General features: G+C 42.3%; 9 protein-coding genes across 9 annotated transcripts, besides 20 other annotated features; 2 read left to right on the top strand and 7 right to left on the bottom strand.

Moving 5' to 3' along the window:
- Positions 1-48: part of a sequence feature (A-rich) that runs on past the window's edge.
- Positions 1-9,723: part of a sequence feature (areas merged during assembly that could not be assigned to a particular haplotype. This can correspond to areas where the two haplotypes were merged or to regions with more than two copies in the genome that were merged during assembly.) that runs on past the window's edge.
- Positions 80-1,792, bottom strand: Tc00.1047053508815.80 (hypothetical protein, conserved; the record flags this gene model as incomplete). The annotated part of the gene is made up of 1 exon (XM_810503.1): positions 80-1,792. The coding sequence occupies one exon, from the start codon at positions 1,790-1,792 to the stop codon at positions 80-82; it is 1,713 nt and encodes a 570-aa protein (XP_815596.1).
- Tc00.1047053508815.70 (hypothetical protein, conserved) lies at positions 2,269-3,843 on the bottom strand (the record flags this gene model as incomplete). The annotated part of the gene is made up of 1 exon (XM_810502.1): positions 2,269-3,843. The coding sequence occupies one exon, from the start codon at positions 3,841-3,843 to the stop codon at positions 2,269-2,271; it is 1,575 nt and encodes a 524-aa protein (XP_815595.1).
- Positions 2,582-2,659: a microsatellite.
- Positions 4,109-4,666, bottom strand: Tc00.1047053508815.60 (hypothetical protein, conserved; the record flags this gene model as incomplete). The annotated part of the gene is made up of 1 exon (XM_810501.1): positions 4,109-4,666. One exon carries the CDS (start codon positions 4,664-4,666, stop codon positions 4,109-4,111), a length of 558 nt encoding a protein of 185 aa, XP_815594.1.
- Positions 4,900-4,925: a microsatellite.
- Positions 5,545-5,568: a microsatellite.
- Tc00.1047053508815.50 (hypothetical protein, conserved) lies at positions 5,833-7,128 on the bottom strand (the record flags this gene model as incomplete). Its single annotated transcript, XM_810500.1, has 1 exon — positions 5,833-7,128. One exon carries the CDS (start codon positions 7,126-7,128, stop codon positions 5,833-5,835), a length of 1,296 nt encoding a protein of 431 aa, XP_815593.1.
- Positions 7,219-7,241: a sequence feature (AT_rich).
- Positions 7,385-7,410: a microsatellite.
- On the bottom strand, positions 7,420-7,911 carry Tc00.1047053508815.40 (hypothetical protein, conserved; the record flags this gene model as incomplete). Its single annotated transcript, XM_810499.1, has 1 exon — positions 7,420-7,911. The coding sequence occupies one exon, from the start codon at positions 7,909-7,911 to the stop codon at positions 7,420-7,422; it is 492 nt and encodes a 163-aa protein (XP_815592.1).
- Positions 8,018-8,048: a sequence feature (AT_rich).
- Positions 8,176-10,422, bottom strand: Tc00.1047053508815.30 (DNA repair protein, putative; the record flags this gene model as incomplete). The annotated part of the gene is made up of 1 exon (XM_810498.1): positions 8,176-10,422. One exon carries the CDS (start codon positions 10,420-10,422, stop codon positions 8,176-8,178), a length of 2,247 nt encoding a protein of 748 aa, XP_815591.1.
- Positions 9,724-15,845: a sequence feature (heterozygous, non-Esmeraldo-like haplotype).
- Positions 10,488-10,657: a microsatellite.
- Positions 10,722-10,906: a microsatellite.
- Positions 10,945-10,979: a sequence feature (AT_rich).
- Positions 10,989-11,089: a microsatellite.
- Positions 11,294-11,318: a sequence feature (AT_rich).
- On the bottom strand, positions 11,312-12,958 carry Tc00.1047053508815.20 (hypothetical protein, conserved; the record flags this gene model as incomplete). The annotated part of the gene is made up of 1 exon (XM_810497.1): positions 11,312-12,958. One exon carries the CDS (start codon positions 12,956-12,958, stop codon positions 11,312-11,314), a length of 1,647 nt encoding a protein of 548 aa, XP_815590.1.
- Positions 12,970-13,032: a sequence feature (AT_rich).
- Positions 13,041-13,473: a mobile genetic element.
- Positions 13,945-13,968: a microsatellite.
- Positions 13,972-14,003: a microsatellite.
- Tc00.1047053508815.10 (hypothetical protein, conserved) lies at positions 14,036-15,001 on the top strand (the record flags this gene model as incomplete). Its single annotated transcript, XM_810496.1, has 1 exon — positions 14,036-15,001. One exon carries the CDS (start codon positions 14,036-14,038, stop codon positions 14,999-15,001), a length of 966 nt encoding a protein of 321 aa, XP_815589.1.
- Positions 15,020-15,078: a microsatellite.
- Positions 15,234-15,274: a microsatellite.
- Tc00.1047053508815.4 (hypothetical protein, conserved) lies at positions 15,284-15,845 on the top strand (the record flags this gene model as incomplete). Its single annotated transcript, XM_810514.1, has 1 exon — positions 15,284-15,845. A coding segment is annotated over one exon (562 nt), but the record flags the coding sequence as incomplete, so codon positions are not given.

Genomic DNA, 15,845 nt, shown 5'->3' with positions numbered 1-15,845 from the left:
ATTTCCCCTCGCTTACTTTCATCTCACTTTATTCGCTTTCTTCTCGTTCTCCCGTACATACACAAAATCACATCTAACCTTACACAGTAAACTGGGTGGAGAGTGAAAAGAGGGCAGCTGCAGTAAGGGCTGCACGAACGCCGCAAAAAGTCCACCTGTTGATTGACTCATTGGTGCACAACCCGAACATTATTGTGTGCCCAAGAAGTGAAAGACCAAGCACAAATACGGGATAGAAACCCATCACAAAGCCCAGAAACGCCATTATTGTAAACAGCGCCATAAAAATGGACTCAATTGGTGAACGCGATGTCCCCACTTCCCCAGCGCGGGCAAGGTCAATAAGCTGCCTAAGTTCCTCACTTTTTATATCGGCCCTCGTGCGACGGTGCAAAATCATCTTCTGCACACGTTCCAGTGTCCACTTATCTCTCTCCTCCTGTTCATTCTGTGCAAATGCCTCTATGATGGACTTTGCGAACCACGCGACCGCGGCCACAACAATCCAATGCATAAACATCATGAGGAACGAACCACCCCTCTCTTCCAAATCAATTTCTTCGGTCCCTCGTGCCCTGGCCGCAATATTCTCACGTGCCTTTACTATTGGTGCGATAGACATCTCTACTATTCCCTTGGTGCCATGTGAACCCATCCATGCAGGGAGGATCAAAACCCTCGCCAGGGCATCACCCGCAAGACGAATGACACGTTCAATGTTGTCACCGGAGAAAAGCAAAACAAAAAAAACGGCCTGCATGTTAACCTTAATAAGCGCCTTACCAATAAATGTTGCCCCGAAAAAACTCCAGAACGGCATAAGGAACTGTCCACATGCCATCCCACATAGGTCAAAAGCCATATTGGGCCAAGCAGCAAGAAAAAGAATTGCCCAAAAACCGTATCTTTGGATTTTGTCCAGTGTCCACATCTTCATACGGTTCAGCACATCATATTTTGAGAGCTCCTCCAGCTCTGCATGTCGTTTGCCCTGTCGAGCCGCCGCGTAACTCAAGGCATAGGGCGGGATCTCCCCAATTGCGGTTCCTGCGCCCCAAATAATACACGCGGGCACAACCTTCAGCAACCGCGCCAGGGTCGGCGGAACGGTTGTAGTAACATGGGGCGTGATGCACGTAAATGTGCGATCGCGTGGACCATAAAAGCGATTCACAGGATATGTCCAAAAGTTGGTATTGCCGCAAGAATCTGCAGAAGAACAGGCAAGATAAATATGAGGAAAAAGAAAAAGCAACCCCGAGTGCATTCCTGTGCCCAAGCCAACGGAAGAAAGTATTCCAAGAACCAACCACCAGAGAGCATCGGCAAGCAAATATTCCACCTCTCGCCATGTTCCTTGACTAAAAAACGCATCCCTGCGGAGCATATCACCCTGACCTTCCTCCCACCATCCCACAAACTGAGCTTTGTTGAGATGAGAAGAGTTCTGAGGAAAAGCCGATCGCGCCTGTTGTCCAATACCCGGCTGATGACCAAGTACACGGGTATAGTAGGTCTCTAAATCTTCCGGTGAGACAAGCCCATCTCTGTCGGTATCAAGAGCATTGAAGGCATGGCCAGCAGGGGAATCGATCCAAAAAAGAGAAGTTGCAGTCATCAAGAGAAGAACAGGAACGACAACCCGAAGGACTGAAGGCGTTAAATGTGTCGTCACATAACGAGTGACGTACTTAACACACATAACAAGAGCTAACCAAAGAACCCTTAACGGCTCGCGCAGAAGGTTAATTTCTTCTCGTTCACGAGCCAAAATGGCGTCAGCGCGTTCCATTACCTATAATGTTGTCTCCACTTCCTTTCCTATGCCTTGGATAAATATAAGCTCTCTATTTTTAATCCTCCCGGCAGTAAAAAAATGAGACAAGAAAACGCTGCAATGAAGTGTCCAAGAGTCATAACAATGTCGTTCGGCAAACCCAACAGCAGCAAAGGCTTTGCCAAAGAAAAAACGATAAGTGTGATTTAACCATAAAAGTTTTCTTTCGCTTTGTTTATTCGTATGACAGCGCGTTTTCCCCTTTCCTTGTTGCTTTCAATTACGTCTCTCTCTTTCTCTCTTTTATTCTATTTAACACGGTAGCGTAGTTCTCCCATTTATAATTTTGTTATTCATTCCCCCTCCGCAGCTTTAAATGATCAATAAAAACACGGAATGGAAATGCATCCAAACTGCCCACTGACACGCCCATACTGCTAAGTGTATCATTGATTTATTTTTAGTTTTTGTTCGTTTCGTCCTGTTGCTCTCTAAAACCGAATACTCTGCGTCACCTTCGACTTGATGGCGGGCAAACCAATAAAGCCACCTTCAGGCTCAGGTTGGCATGTCCGTGTCTGGGCCTTGTGTATGCGCATGCCCTTCTCGTACTTACGCCGCTGCGCCGTGCGAGGTGTCTTGCGGTCCTTCGGGCGAGACTTGGTGAGGCCACGGTGCGTCTCAATCTTTTTGCTCGTCTTACGGCGATCCACCTCAGGTTCCACCAACTTTGGCTTCGGCCGCGACTCCTCTGTCTTTGCACGCATCAGTCGTACTTGTTCCTCCTCTAAAAGCATCTCGTAGTCACCCTCAACTCCATCCTCGCCTTCACCAAGAAGATCATCCTCACCGCTATTGGCCTCATCATCATCATCATCACCAACCACAGGGGCCTCCTCATCACTGCTATAATTTGGATTTCCTGCCACGCCATCGGCAAATGAGTGCTGACGCCTCCGAAGTCGCTCGATGAGTGAAAGTCCCTGGGTTCCCTCATCCTCCTCCTCGCCACCAGCCACAAGCTTGGCAAAGTACTGGTCCTCATCCTCGCGGTAGCCAAGTGCCGACACCATCGTCTTGCGATCAAAGGAAGAGGTTTCCTTGAGGGTTGCCGATTTCTTCGTTTGGATGCGATTCATGGTGGTCAACTCCTCCTTTTCAATTTCCTCCGCCTCCTTCATCGCCTCCAGCTGCTTGCGCCTCTTCTTCGCCTCCGTGTTCGTCGCAAGGACACCACGCTCATTGTGCTGAAGCGGACGCAGTGCATCCAGGCGAGCCGCAGCCGTTTTCTTCCCACTAAGAAGACGATTCAACGAGTACTGCAGCTTCTCCTCCAGTGGGAAGAGCTTCTCAAGGTATACACGAATCTCCACCAGGTTATCAATGACAGGGTGTCCCGAGACTTTTTTGCCCTCCGTCTTAAGAAGCAAATAAAATGTGACGTGCATGCAATAACTAAGCATCAACTGCACCTTTGTCTCCAAGAATTGGATCAGATTGCGGTCCGCATCCGAGAAGCGGCGCTGAAAAAACAACTCCTGCAAAGGCTTCGCTAATTCCTTCACCTCGGCAAGATACTGTTTCATCTCTTCTAGCATCTTAATCAGCTCGGGAGACTCCTTTTGCACAATAGACATCCGCTCCGAAGAAGAGAGGGCGGCATAATCCCGCTCCACCGCCTCAACGACGGGTGCAACGTTGAGCTCGGCGTCTGATTCTCCATTTGTTTTTCGCTTCACACCACTCGTGATGCCGCCAACGTCAAAGTCCGACTCAATCACCCTCCGCCGCATGCTCTTGTTGGCCTCCAACGCAAGGGTCTCTTCTTCCAAATGCGCACCTCTTTCATCATCATCGTCGTCGTATCCCTCCAACTTATGGGCATCCGAAGGCAGCACAGCCGCCAGTTCCGCCTGCTCATCCCTCTTCGCCTTTCCACGACGGTTGTGGATGACATCCTCTTCCTCTACATTGTATTCGTCCACGTCTAGATCGAGATCCTCGACAATCTCCTCCTCCTCCACCTCCCGCCGGGAGCGTTTCTTGAGAGAGTTTTTCTTTGGCATCAACCTCAAGGTTAGCGCGTTGTGGGGACTACGTAAAGGAAAGCCCTAACCCGCAAATAAAACCCACAAAGAAAAGAAAAGAAAAAATGTATACATAAGTTCAGAAGAAAAAAAAAGAGTTTTGTTTCAGCGAGATACGCACACGACATCTTTTTAGGCGATGCATGCGGCGGTTTGACGATACGCAAGATGTAAATGGAGAGAAAAAAGGCAAAATAGCAAGTCTCCACTTGGATTTATTGCGAAAAAAAAAAAAAAGTGAGGTTTAACCCCACAACTCTGCCGCGTCTACAGCAGGACCGTAGACACCACGACTAGAAACTCCTTGTTCCCGACACCATCGACCACGGACACGCTGCAGTTTCATATACCATCCCCAAAATTCCAAGGTCTTGAGTTCTTCAACTCTTCTTCTGTCACTGCGCATCTTTTTTGCAAAGTCAATCTTTTTTTCATTTGCATGTTCAAAAGCAACGCGCGGAGTCATTGGCATCACCGGCAGATGACGAGACTCCCTCTGAGGCTTTGGATGGTTTGCTAAAAGCTTGTGAACATCGCTAAATCCCTGGTACAGCCCTGGCTGTGGGGAGGCGGGCACCTGCCCCTGGAAGTCCGATCCTGTCCGCATGAGGTAGCGGTGACGGAAGTCCGAGACCCAAAATGAGGGCCGGGAATAGTTTTCATTCATCACAATGCGCCAATACTGTCGGTTATAGGAGTTCGTTCGTGAGCTGCTCCAGCGACGGTTGAAATGTCGAGTTTTTGGTGGGACAGGGTACGACTGAATCGTCTTTCGCTGCAGAAATAATGTAAGACGCAGCATTAGGGTAATTCCAAAGCAAACTACTACGTAACTGTCATGGTAGTAAAGAAAAATATAAAAAAAATACGTCTGTACATACAAAAAAAGCACACGCACACAAAAAAATTGCAGAACGATCTTTCTGCCAACAGTAATGCAAGTCATGCACCAGACTCTAGCTAAAAGCAGAAACAGAAAAAAAAAGCAACTTGCTTTAAAAATTATCTTCATTTTTTTTATGACAAGATGGTTCGCTCTCTCTCTCCCTCCCTCTCTCTCTATTTCCTCCTCGTCATCACTCCTCAGGTATAAAGAAAAAAACATGCCACCTGGAAGAAAGAAGACTCCATCATGCTCACGGAGGCGCAATATTCCCAACAGGAGCACGTGCACATTCATGCACTCCCACTCAAAACGATGTATCGCTCGCAGTACACGACATCAAAAGACCATCAAAACCCCAATCGAGGCTGAAGAGTAGACTTAATAGTGTTCCGTCACAGCCCACAAACTCTCTGCTGCCAAAACAAAGCCGTGGTATTCGCTTCCAGCAATATCCGCACTTTGTGTCTGCACACTCTACACCGCGCCTTTTCGTCAAAGAGGAACGGCACCCTCTCCCGCATCTGAGCCCCACGCGGTCCCTCCAATCAAAGCCCTTTTTCCGTCCGCAAAACAAAAAAAAAAAATCGGAACAATGACATTTTCTGTTGGCAACGTCCGTGAAGTCAAGAGTGGCCGAAAAAGGCCTTCAATCGAGTTTATTATGAGTCTGGCAGCCGATGTTACCGGTTCGTTTTAAAACCGTTAAAGATGCCACCCAGGAGTCTTAGTCATTGCCTTCAGCACTGGAACCATCTGGATGATTACACATCTTTCATCAACAGCCCTTTTCTCTTAAAAAAAAAAAAAAAAAAAAAAAACATAAGCAAGAACAATAAGAACGGGGGTACTTTGAGAAACGGCGTAGAATGAATAAAAGGAAAAACGCCCACGTCACTATTAAATCCATTTCCTCTGTCATTACATTAATTTCAGGGACCAATCATTTTACATATCACTTTCATACATAGAAGTCTATTCATCTCACAAGTGGGAATTTGTGTACCAGAAACTGGGCATCGAGCAACAAAAACAACCATCAACATGCAAAAAAAAAAAAAAAAAAGAAATCTTTTTTTTTACGCTCAAGAATTATTTGCCTTTTGGCTCAACGCATTGCGCGCGTGAAGTGGTTGTTGACTCATTGTTGTGTACTGCCCAGGAACCACCTGACTTGGTGTGTACATTTCCCCTGTGGCCGTGTCATCACGTGGGTGGTGAGCAGAGTGATGCATGGTGTAAGTACCATATCTAATATCAAAAATGCTTCGTTTACTGTGTTCCTTGTTCACCTCAGCTTGGTCGAAACGATTTAAATAGGAGTCTGAGTACTCCGTAGCCCAATTACCACTATGTCGCATCATGTGTCTCTGGGACAGTGACAAAACAGATTGCTCGTGTGCTGGACTCAAAGTGTGATATGTACGAGGGAGAGGGATGGTTGCAGAACGTCTATTTGTTGCAGCCGCTTCAGCAACATTGTACGGAGCGTGGTAATCGTGCGTTGTACTCATCCATTCGTTTGCCGACCAAGGCTGATATCCCTCTGGCAATGATTTCGTATTCATATCCTTCATCGTGTCCTTTAATAGCCCTTTATCCACATTTCGTCCCTGCTCCAGCATTGTCGTCGTTTTTTCCCGTCGAGCCGGACCTTCTTTTTCCACCAAATTGTAACGGCTTTTATACACTGGCAAAAAACCATCACCGCCTGGTGCATTCGGATCCCTTTTAGTCACCCAGTACGAAGAAGGATCAATGCCACTCATGTCACAGTAATCCCACGATGTTGGACGGTAGTGATTAGGCGCTGGTCCTTCTAGTGGCATGTTTTTCAAATGATCACGCTGTTTCGAAGAGTCCTCCAAGTCTTCCAAACCTTTCGAAAGGGTGTCAAGAACATCGGGATCAAAGTTGCCTTTTCCAATTGTCCGATTTTGTGTCGTTGTTGTTTCCATCAAATTAGGTTTCTTTCCACCATTGGTATCATCTTCCAAGGAGTTATTGCCGGTTTCCAAAAAGCGCATTTGGGCGGCATTCAGCTGAGGCTTGATCTCTGAGCCATCTCCTTTTAGGCGATGAAGCCCAACAAGTGTGTAATCTAGCGTCCGCGGCAAACTGGTCTTGTCTTCCGGAAAGGGAACAAGTTTCTTGTTTATCTCCATCTCAAAGGCATGAGGTTTCCTTCCAGCAACATCGTTGGGCTCGCGAGGCGGCACCTCTCCAGTGGCTCCCCAATAGGCACTGGAGGCAAACCCATCACGAATACGCGATGAAAGAAATTCCTTCACTGAACCACTGTTCGATAGGGATTTCTGGTTGTCAATTGAGTTTCCAGTCTCTGTACCACCCAAAAGTGTCTGCTCACCACCATCCACCATGATTATCTATAGTTCAATTCAAGCAAAAAAGGAAGTAAAGGAAAATGTATGGCAAGAACATGCAATCAAGCCAAAAAGCCACACAGAGAGAAATATATATATATATATATAAAGGAGGGAATTCGGTCATTGAAAACAATAATACATGTTTACACTCACTCCGTCAGATAGTATATATGTGGGGGGATAAAATAGTTTGGGAAGCTTTGTATGCGGTGTTTGGATAAAACTCTTAGTAAAGGCAAAAGACGCTTCCTTTTTTTTTTTTTTTTTTTTTTTTTTGAACCATACTCATTGGTATCGTAATTCTTGGAGTATTTGCAATTGTTCCTCGTGAAAGGCTTCCAAAGACAGTGAAATATTCTCAAACTCACGCAAAGTACGTTGTGCCTCTTTGCGGCGCCTCTGAACCTGTTCCAACTCCTGCTCTAAAACACGATTACTCTCCTTCTGCGCAGCAAATCTGTCTCGCTCTTGTCCAACTGCACTCGCAATCATGCTCATGATTCTTTCGATGGTGTCGCTTATATCTTCAGTACACTGGGTCTGGGACTGAGACTGATTTAAGAGCATTGCGCAAGGTGCGTTGGGAAAAGATGAGAAACGTAAAGTGTTTTCCTCCGTTTTTGCCACGTCACTCCTAACGCGGTGTGCCAAGTGAACCAACGGATTCGGTGGTCTGAAAGCGCCAGTGGCGATCTGTTGAGCCCACTGTTTTGTAGGGCGCAGCGTTGGCAAAACATACTGAGTCGAAGGGGCCTGTGTTGCTTTGGGCGACGTCATACAAGAGCTGTAAGAAAGGAAGAGTACTTCTGTACGCAGTGTGTTTCTGTATTTATTTCTGTGTGTGTCATGAACTGTCACAGACGCCAACGGACGCGTCTCTCACAAAAATTCTATTAAAAAAAAAAAAAAAAAAAGAATCAATCAAAAAATTATTCTTTCCTTTCCAAACAAAAATGATGGAAGGGGTTTCTCATTATTAAAGAGTGACAATTCACTTTCTTCGGTTTTCTCTTTTCCCATAAAAACAAAATGCTTTTTTTCTCACTGCTCCACACCGGACACCGTCCCTTCCACAGTTTCCTTTTCCTTCTCAGGAATATAATTTAGGCGGGAAAGCAACTCCCTAAGTCTCGATGCGGCCACTGACGCACCGGAATCTCCTTTGGTTGCCGCCCGCAGGATGGCGTCACCAAATTCCTTTTTCCTCTGGCAAATCTCGTGACAGTACTGTTCAATGGTGTCTTCAATAATGATGCGGGTAACATGCACGTGTTTTTTCTGTCCAATGCGGTAACAGCGATGAACCGCCTGTTCCTCAATAGCAGGATTCCACCATGGATCCACCACCAATACGTGGTTCGCGGCTGTAAGATTCAGACCAACACCCGTTGCAGTTTTGCTAGCAAGGATAACACGAACATCGTCACTCGCTTGAAAGCGACGAATGACGGTATTGCGATTAGTCAACGTCATTGTACCATCCAACCGCAAGTGAGAAATCTCCAATTTATCGAGAGCCACAGATATGACATCCATAAAAGAAGTAAAGTGTGAGAAAATAATCATTTTGTCATCTGGATACTCTTTTTTCATTGTGTCAATAGAATCCAATATCATTCGTAGTTTCGTGCTCATCTCCAAATCACGTTTTTTAAATTTTGCAATACGCTCTGAGGACGTAAGGGTATAACTTTTAAAAACGGAACTGTTGGTAATAGTGGTCCCACATGTAGGGCAAGGCAACCTCACAGCCATTTCTTCACCGTCAACGGCCTCACGAAAACGCAAAAGAAGACATTCGTAGCAAAAATAATGACCACATTTGGTAGTTACCGTCGACACCGCCTCACTTCTACAAATGCCGCAGACGGACACAGAGAGTGCTCTGCCTTCGCTAATCCATGGGTGACAACAGGCTTGTCGCAAACGCGTCATCATGGCAAAAATATGAAAAGCACCTTCTTTACGCTCTGAGGTCGCCAATGCCGTCCTCGAGCGGGCAAGAATACTGTTATATTGTTTCGACTCGTGGATAGAAAAGCGCTTCATCACAACATTTTCTGTTTTTGGTGGAAGCTTAACCAAAATTTCCTCCTTTCCATTACGGATCATGACAGGCCCGCGACGTAAAAAAGCAGGTTGTATTGACCGAGCGATACCCCGCTGTAAAACGGGATCATTAAGAACCTCCTCAGGGTTAAAGCCTGGAAGCAAAGGCAGACGAGGTAAGCCAACAAAATGAAGAAGATTCTGAAGATCCTCAATTGTATTGTGAAGAGGTGTAGCCGTAACGACCCATCGATGAAATCCTTGTAATTCTTTAACCGCTCGCCAACGTTGTGTGTTAGCGTGACGAATCATGTGTGCCTCATCCAAAATGATGCGCTTCCATCTGACATGAAACAAAGGTCCGGCCTCTCTTCGATTAAAGGACATATTTTTATCATCGAATATGGGTGTTAATGCAAATTGAGCAGAGCTTGTTAGTGTATCGTAGGTTGTGATCACAAAGTCATACAATTCTAACTCTGTATTTGTAATAGATTTGTTAGTCCCATGATACAAAAAAACCTTCAATCCTCGAGATGGTTTCACTTTAGCTTCAATTTCACTTTTCCATTGTAGCATAAGCGCCGCTGGAACAACAACAAGTGTTCTAAGATCCCTCGATTCAATTAATTCAAAGGATCGCTTTCGTTCATCGTACAAAAAAGCCGTTGCTCGCTTTTCATATGAAGGATGAAACTTACTAGCAAACTTAAGCCATTTATCAACCTCCTGACGAACCGAGTCCATTGATTCATCGCTTGGAGCCGCATTTTCCTCCACTTTGTTCATCAATGCTCGAAGGTCCATAGCTGGACGATTGATCCTTGAACAATTCGCAATAACGTTTATGCGTTGTAGCTGTCGAATAACTGTCAGCAAACGATAGTTAGCAGCCTTGGATTGTATTGTTTGAATATGAGTTTCATCGATTGCTTTGTTAAAATGATGAGAAGAAAGACATAGCCCAATCATCTGTACAGTTTTCCCCATTCCCAAGTGATCAGCCATGATTCCTCCAATGTGATCACGTTCTCGTTGCACCATCCAATAAACACCCTCTTTTTGAAAGGGAAGAAGCGTGGTAGCCAAATCCGGGACATCTAAAGCACCAAAGTCGTCATACTGTAAAGAAGAATAAAACCCTTGCACGGGTGCTGGGTCAGTCGTCGGAAGAGTGGCCTGTTTAACAACTCGGGAAATACATGTTATCCTTAAGAAACGGTGACTACAAACCCGCATTCGACCTACCCTCTTTTCTAAGCCTAAGTTCCACGAACAAAATTAAAATTAAAGCCATTTAATCCAATAATGGTAATAATAATAAAAATCAGATTAATATCGATAAAAATAACCAAAAACAATAATAATCAATAACCGTATTAATCAATAATAACAATAACCAATACTGATAATCATCATCATCGATAACAGTAGGAAACAATAATAATAATAATAATAACAATAATAATAGTAACACAATAAAAAAAAAAAAAGCAAGATTTTATTACTATCTTATTACTAATATTACATCACAATTGTTATTATTATTATTATTATTATTATTATTATTATTATTATTATTATTATTATTATTATTATTATTATTATTATTATTATCAGTAATACTATTATTGTCATGTTTACCATTATTAATATGATTTCTATCTTGTTTATATTATTATCATTATGTTATTACCAATGTTTTTATTATTTTGTATTATTAATATTTTTTATTATTTCTTATTATTATGTTATTGGGCCTTTTATATTACTATTAATAATAACAATAATATTTTCACGGTCTGTTATTATTGTTCTTATTATTATTATTGTCTATTGTTATTATTATTATTGTCTATTGTTATTATTGATTAATACGGTTAATGATTATTAATGTTATTATTATAACATTATAACGATAAAGATATTTAAAAAATTTGACTTTAAAAAATTCACATTAATCGTAACAACAAAAAAAAAAAGTCAGCTTGCTCATATATTCCTTATATAAATTCACAAACATAAATATGAGTAAACATAATTCAGAAAATAAGATGCAAAATAAACCGCAAAAAAAATGCAAGAAATGAAAAATAACTCTCAAAAAAGCTAAAATTAAAAAATAATTTTAATTAGCACTGTTCAACTTTGACATGTCATCATGAACTCGTTTTTTGACCAAAGAATCTGCATCATTCCTCAAGAACCTCTCAATAAAAGAACTTTCTTCTTCAGACTCTTTGGGCAACTCAATTGTACACCAAGAGTCAATTATATTTTCTTCAAAAAAAGGCTTCTTAATCAATTTTCCAGAAGAGCAAGCAACCGACACTTCATGAGACTTAGCTTGTTTGCCCCTCGACACATCGCAAACGGTGGTTATGTTTTTTCGCTGAAACTCAAGGCATTTCACCAATTTTTTAACTCCTTCCTCAGACCGAAGTTCATCTAAAATGCAAATAGAAAACCGTTTTGATTGTACTTCGCTTCCCTCATTATACAAAGTACATGTTGTCATGGTTGGATGTTTAAAAACATCCTCTTGATATACTACGGGGGCCCGCTTTTGCCGTTGAGATGCAAAAGATTGAATAAACATTGATTTTGAAAATGAAACTCCAGGGCTTTGCCATAAAGCCTGACATATATCCAGTAAATGGTGGTGACGAGAAGAAGGAGAGAGGAAAAGATAGTACCGAATAAGTTCATTGAATAGTCTCAACATAACCTCAGCAGAGAATCCTACACCCAATTTCGTTGTCGCCTCGCCCGCAAAATGCAAAACAAGTGAAGACTTTAATGCCAAAAAGAGACAAATTGCAGCAAATTCCCCAGAGGTTCCACCACAAAGAGGATACAACTCATTAAACAAATAAGTCGATTCAATATTGTTGGCATTTCCATTTATTATTCTGGTCAAATTTAAAATAAGGCATTTGCTATTTTCAATACTTTCCACAAACAGTTTCTCCGCAGTCAGAAGTTTATTTTCGGTGGGATTAGCCCAACAAGAAAATAAGCGACTAAAGGCCTTATACCATATGCGCCACAAAAAGGTATCCTTTGGAGCACAGTACCGGTTACAAACCTCTTCATTGGAAGTTTCATTAACTAAGGAAACAAAATTCAACTTTTCGTTTTGATTTAACTGCAAATGCTGATAGTTGGCACTTCTTAAAATCATCCACAAAACCCTGTCGCCTAGGCAATGTAGTTCTTGAATATTATTGAAGTATTTCCAAATAGTCTCCTGACCAAACACAGCAATTCGTGTTTTTTGTGCAATGCATTTGGCAACATACGCTTTCGTATCTAACCAACAACGCGATATTGGAATTCCCCCAACACGAGAAAAACCATTAAACCAAGCATCAAATTTAGAAACCGATATATAAACGCCACATTCGTGAAATACAAAAGTTTGTATCAGTATAGCCAATACAGTTGCTATGAATGCTCTCTTAGGAGGTTTCAAAAGAGCATTGGTACGGGCAAATGATAGTGGAACATTTTCCTCCTCGATTAATTGATAGTGATGAGCTACAGAACCCACCTGCTCCGCCAAAGAAGGCATTAAATCCTCCAAACTGTAGACCTCCATGCCACTCTTCCGCTCATTCTCCGATTCAAGCTTTGACATTCTCACAAAATATATTTTTACAAGTTGGGTAGCAAATCTACCCTGAGGCCGTGCTTGGAAATTATCTAACTCTCTTTCTTCATCCCTCAATCTTTTAAAAGGATTTGCGCTATCAAAATCAAAAAGATCAAACATAATCTAGAAGCAAAAAAACATATATATTATTATTATTATTATTTATAACAATATTGATAGTAATAAAATAAAAAGAAGTAAGAATAATCTTCCGGGCAGCTGGCCGGATCCTGAAAATCTATGGAAAACAAACAAGTTAGGAAAAGAGGTTCGTTAGTTAATTGCTTCAATGTTTTCTTTTCATTCAATATTTATGGAATTCTGTGGACCATTAGCATGGTCCTTTGCCCTCAGTTAGGATTTAAAATATTATTACTTACGAAGTGGCAGACTTTGGGGTCCTCCAACCACCAGACCCCGCCGCGTGGTGGGAATCGAAAGGGTTAGGGTGGGATGGCAAAATAAAAACAAAACACTGCGGCCTCTATCGGCTCCCCGCCCCTAAAAAGTCGCGTTCTTCCCAAAAGATTCATACGGTAGAAAGTATCATAAAGAATGCAATCATTTATTAGGATATGCACATACATTAATTAAGTTAGCCAGCTCTCCCGCGATCATTCTTTTCACAAGCTCCTAGAAAAAAAAGAAAAAAAAGCGGAGAAATACCATCCGCATAAACACAAACAACACAATTAAGAAAGACGCTTCCGAGCTGGAACGGCTTCGCCGCACCCAAAAACACCACCACGCGGCGATAGGGCGGAAGCCCCTGGCAGGCACCCTTCCTGCGTTTCGTCTTTTGTATATTGTTTTATTGATTTGCGGAGTCGTCATTTTGCTGTTTTTTTTGTTCTCGGCAGCAACGAATCAGTGCGCCGTCGCGCCCCAATCGAGCAGCAGCGTCACGGGGTTGTGCTTTGCGCTCTCTGCTGCGGCTCCGCCTCCGGGCGACGGGGCGGACGCGCACTGCGATGGCGGCCGGCGTGCGGGGAATCGTATTTGTCTTAAGGAAAATGAAAATGATTAAACGTGCTGGTTGTTATTACCATTATCTTTGCTATTTGCGCCTCCGCTTCACGGAATGGGGCTTATCGTTGCTCTTGTTTTTTTGTTTTGTTTTGTTTTGTTTTTCGTATTATTATTATTATTATTATTGTTATTTTTAGTAACTTTTATTTAGTAAATTTTGGGTGTTTTATGCTTGCAGGCCTTTTCTATACGCGCGCGGCGAAGCGGCAGGCGACAGAAACAAAGGAAAAGGGTGGTGATCTAGAGGGTGATTCTGCAACCAACGCAAATAAAAGAGAAGTTCCATTTTTTCTGCCGCAGCACTCCGTTGTTGCAAATGACTTCCCTCCAGCCAGCGACTTGGGAACTCCGGATCCACGGCAGAGGATTTCAGATGAGTTTATTTCTTCCGCAGATATTTTTGGGATTGGTGAGCCCTCAGCTGCGCTTGCTGCAAACGAAAATTACATAAGACAACCCATTTTAGATGAACAAGCCTCTTTAGAGAAAATTAAACCAGTATTACTTGGCTGGCTAGTGAGAAAGCGTCTGAGGAGTCTCTTAGGCCGTGCTTTGGTAGCGCAAATTGTTGGAATGAAAAATTCCAATGGTGTCGAAAATAAATTGGGCAGTTTAATAGAGCATAAAGAGTCTCAAAGAAGCCAATTTATCTCACGTCTTGTTTCTTTTTTAGAAACCGGTGTAATTACCAACAAGGAAGAATATTGGCAAAAGAAAATTGACAAGACATCTAAAAATGTGCCAAAAGAATCAGGGCGTCGAGCTAAAAAAGAGTCTGGAGAGGCTGGGATAAATCGTCAGTTAATAATTCAATTGTATTCATCAGATGAAAGCAAAAAAACTGAGGAAGAGTTACTTGGCTCTTTACAAGAGGCGGTAGGGATGAAAAATATTCATAGAGACAAACTGTTGAGAGTTATTACACCCGTTTTTTTATTTGAGAGAAGATCAGCATTTCTTCGTACTATTTTTGCTTTAGAAGATTTCGAGGAACGTTTTCCGCAAGTCCCGCGATTGACAGTAGGTAATGGACAGAATATGTTGAGTTCTGATCGTTCTTTCATTTCTACGTTTGGAGGTGAATACTTTCAGCTTATAGACAATGTGAATCATATTTGTGGTAATTTACGTTAGTATGATTTCCCGTTGTTATTATTTATTTATTTATTACTTATTTATTTAATTTATTTTATTTTTTTTATTTATTTATTATTACTATTATTATTTGCTTTTTGTTAAAACTATCCTGAGTCATGAGTGACGAATATAAATATTTGTACATCTTCGTCCTTTTTTTTTTTGTTTTGTTTTAAATTTATTTGATGTAACAATTTTTGAAACATCTTATTACCAACAATACATGAACTTATTTATCTATTTATTTATTGTTTTGTTTTTCTATTTATTAGAGCCTATATGAGACGATTTCTGAAAATTTATTCGGCACGGGAGGGTGCGAGAAGATGGATAGCGTTACCCTGGAAATCTTCTATTCCCCCCATAAACGATCGTTGTTGGGAAGGTATTGGGAGTTTTGTTGTTCAACAGGCTCTGACTTCAGATACAGGTCGTTTGGCGTTTGAAGAATGCTCTGTTGCCAGACAACAGCTTGAAAATATTGTTCAAGCTGCAGGATATGATGCGAATGTTTTTGTATTTGGTGGATTGGTGGTCTTGGGTCTTCTAGAAGTAGGAGGAGATGTGGATTTCGTAGGTGTGATGGACGTTGAGCCTGGAGTTGGGGAAGCAGGTGAAATTGTTTCTCGTTTATCGAGGGAAATGCGGCGTCTTGGCATGAAAAGTAGTGCGTTATCAAAAGCTCGTGTTCCTGTTATAAAGGTAGATCGAGTAAGTAAACTGCTTCCTGGTACGCCGCTTCATCACCTTTCGGCCTGTGGATTGTTTCAATTTACGCGCCAATTAAATGATAATGAAACGCAATCCTTTAAAAAACGGATGCAAGAGAATTATGCAGCCA

Source organism: Trypanosoma cruzi, genomic scaffold (genome assembly GCF_000209065.1).
Source record: "Trypanosoma cruzi strain CL Brener 1047053517069 genomic scaffold, whole genome shotgun sequence".
Lineage (NCBI taxonomy): Eukaryota > Euglenozoa > Kinetoplastea > Trypanosomatida > Trypanosomatidae > Trypanosoma > Trypanosoma cruzi.
Note: the sequence above shows the minus strand (reverse complement) of the source record. Positions and strands in the feature narration are given on the sequence as shown.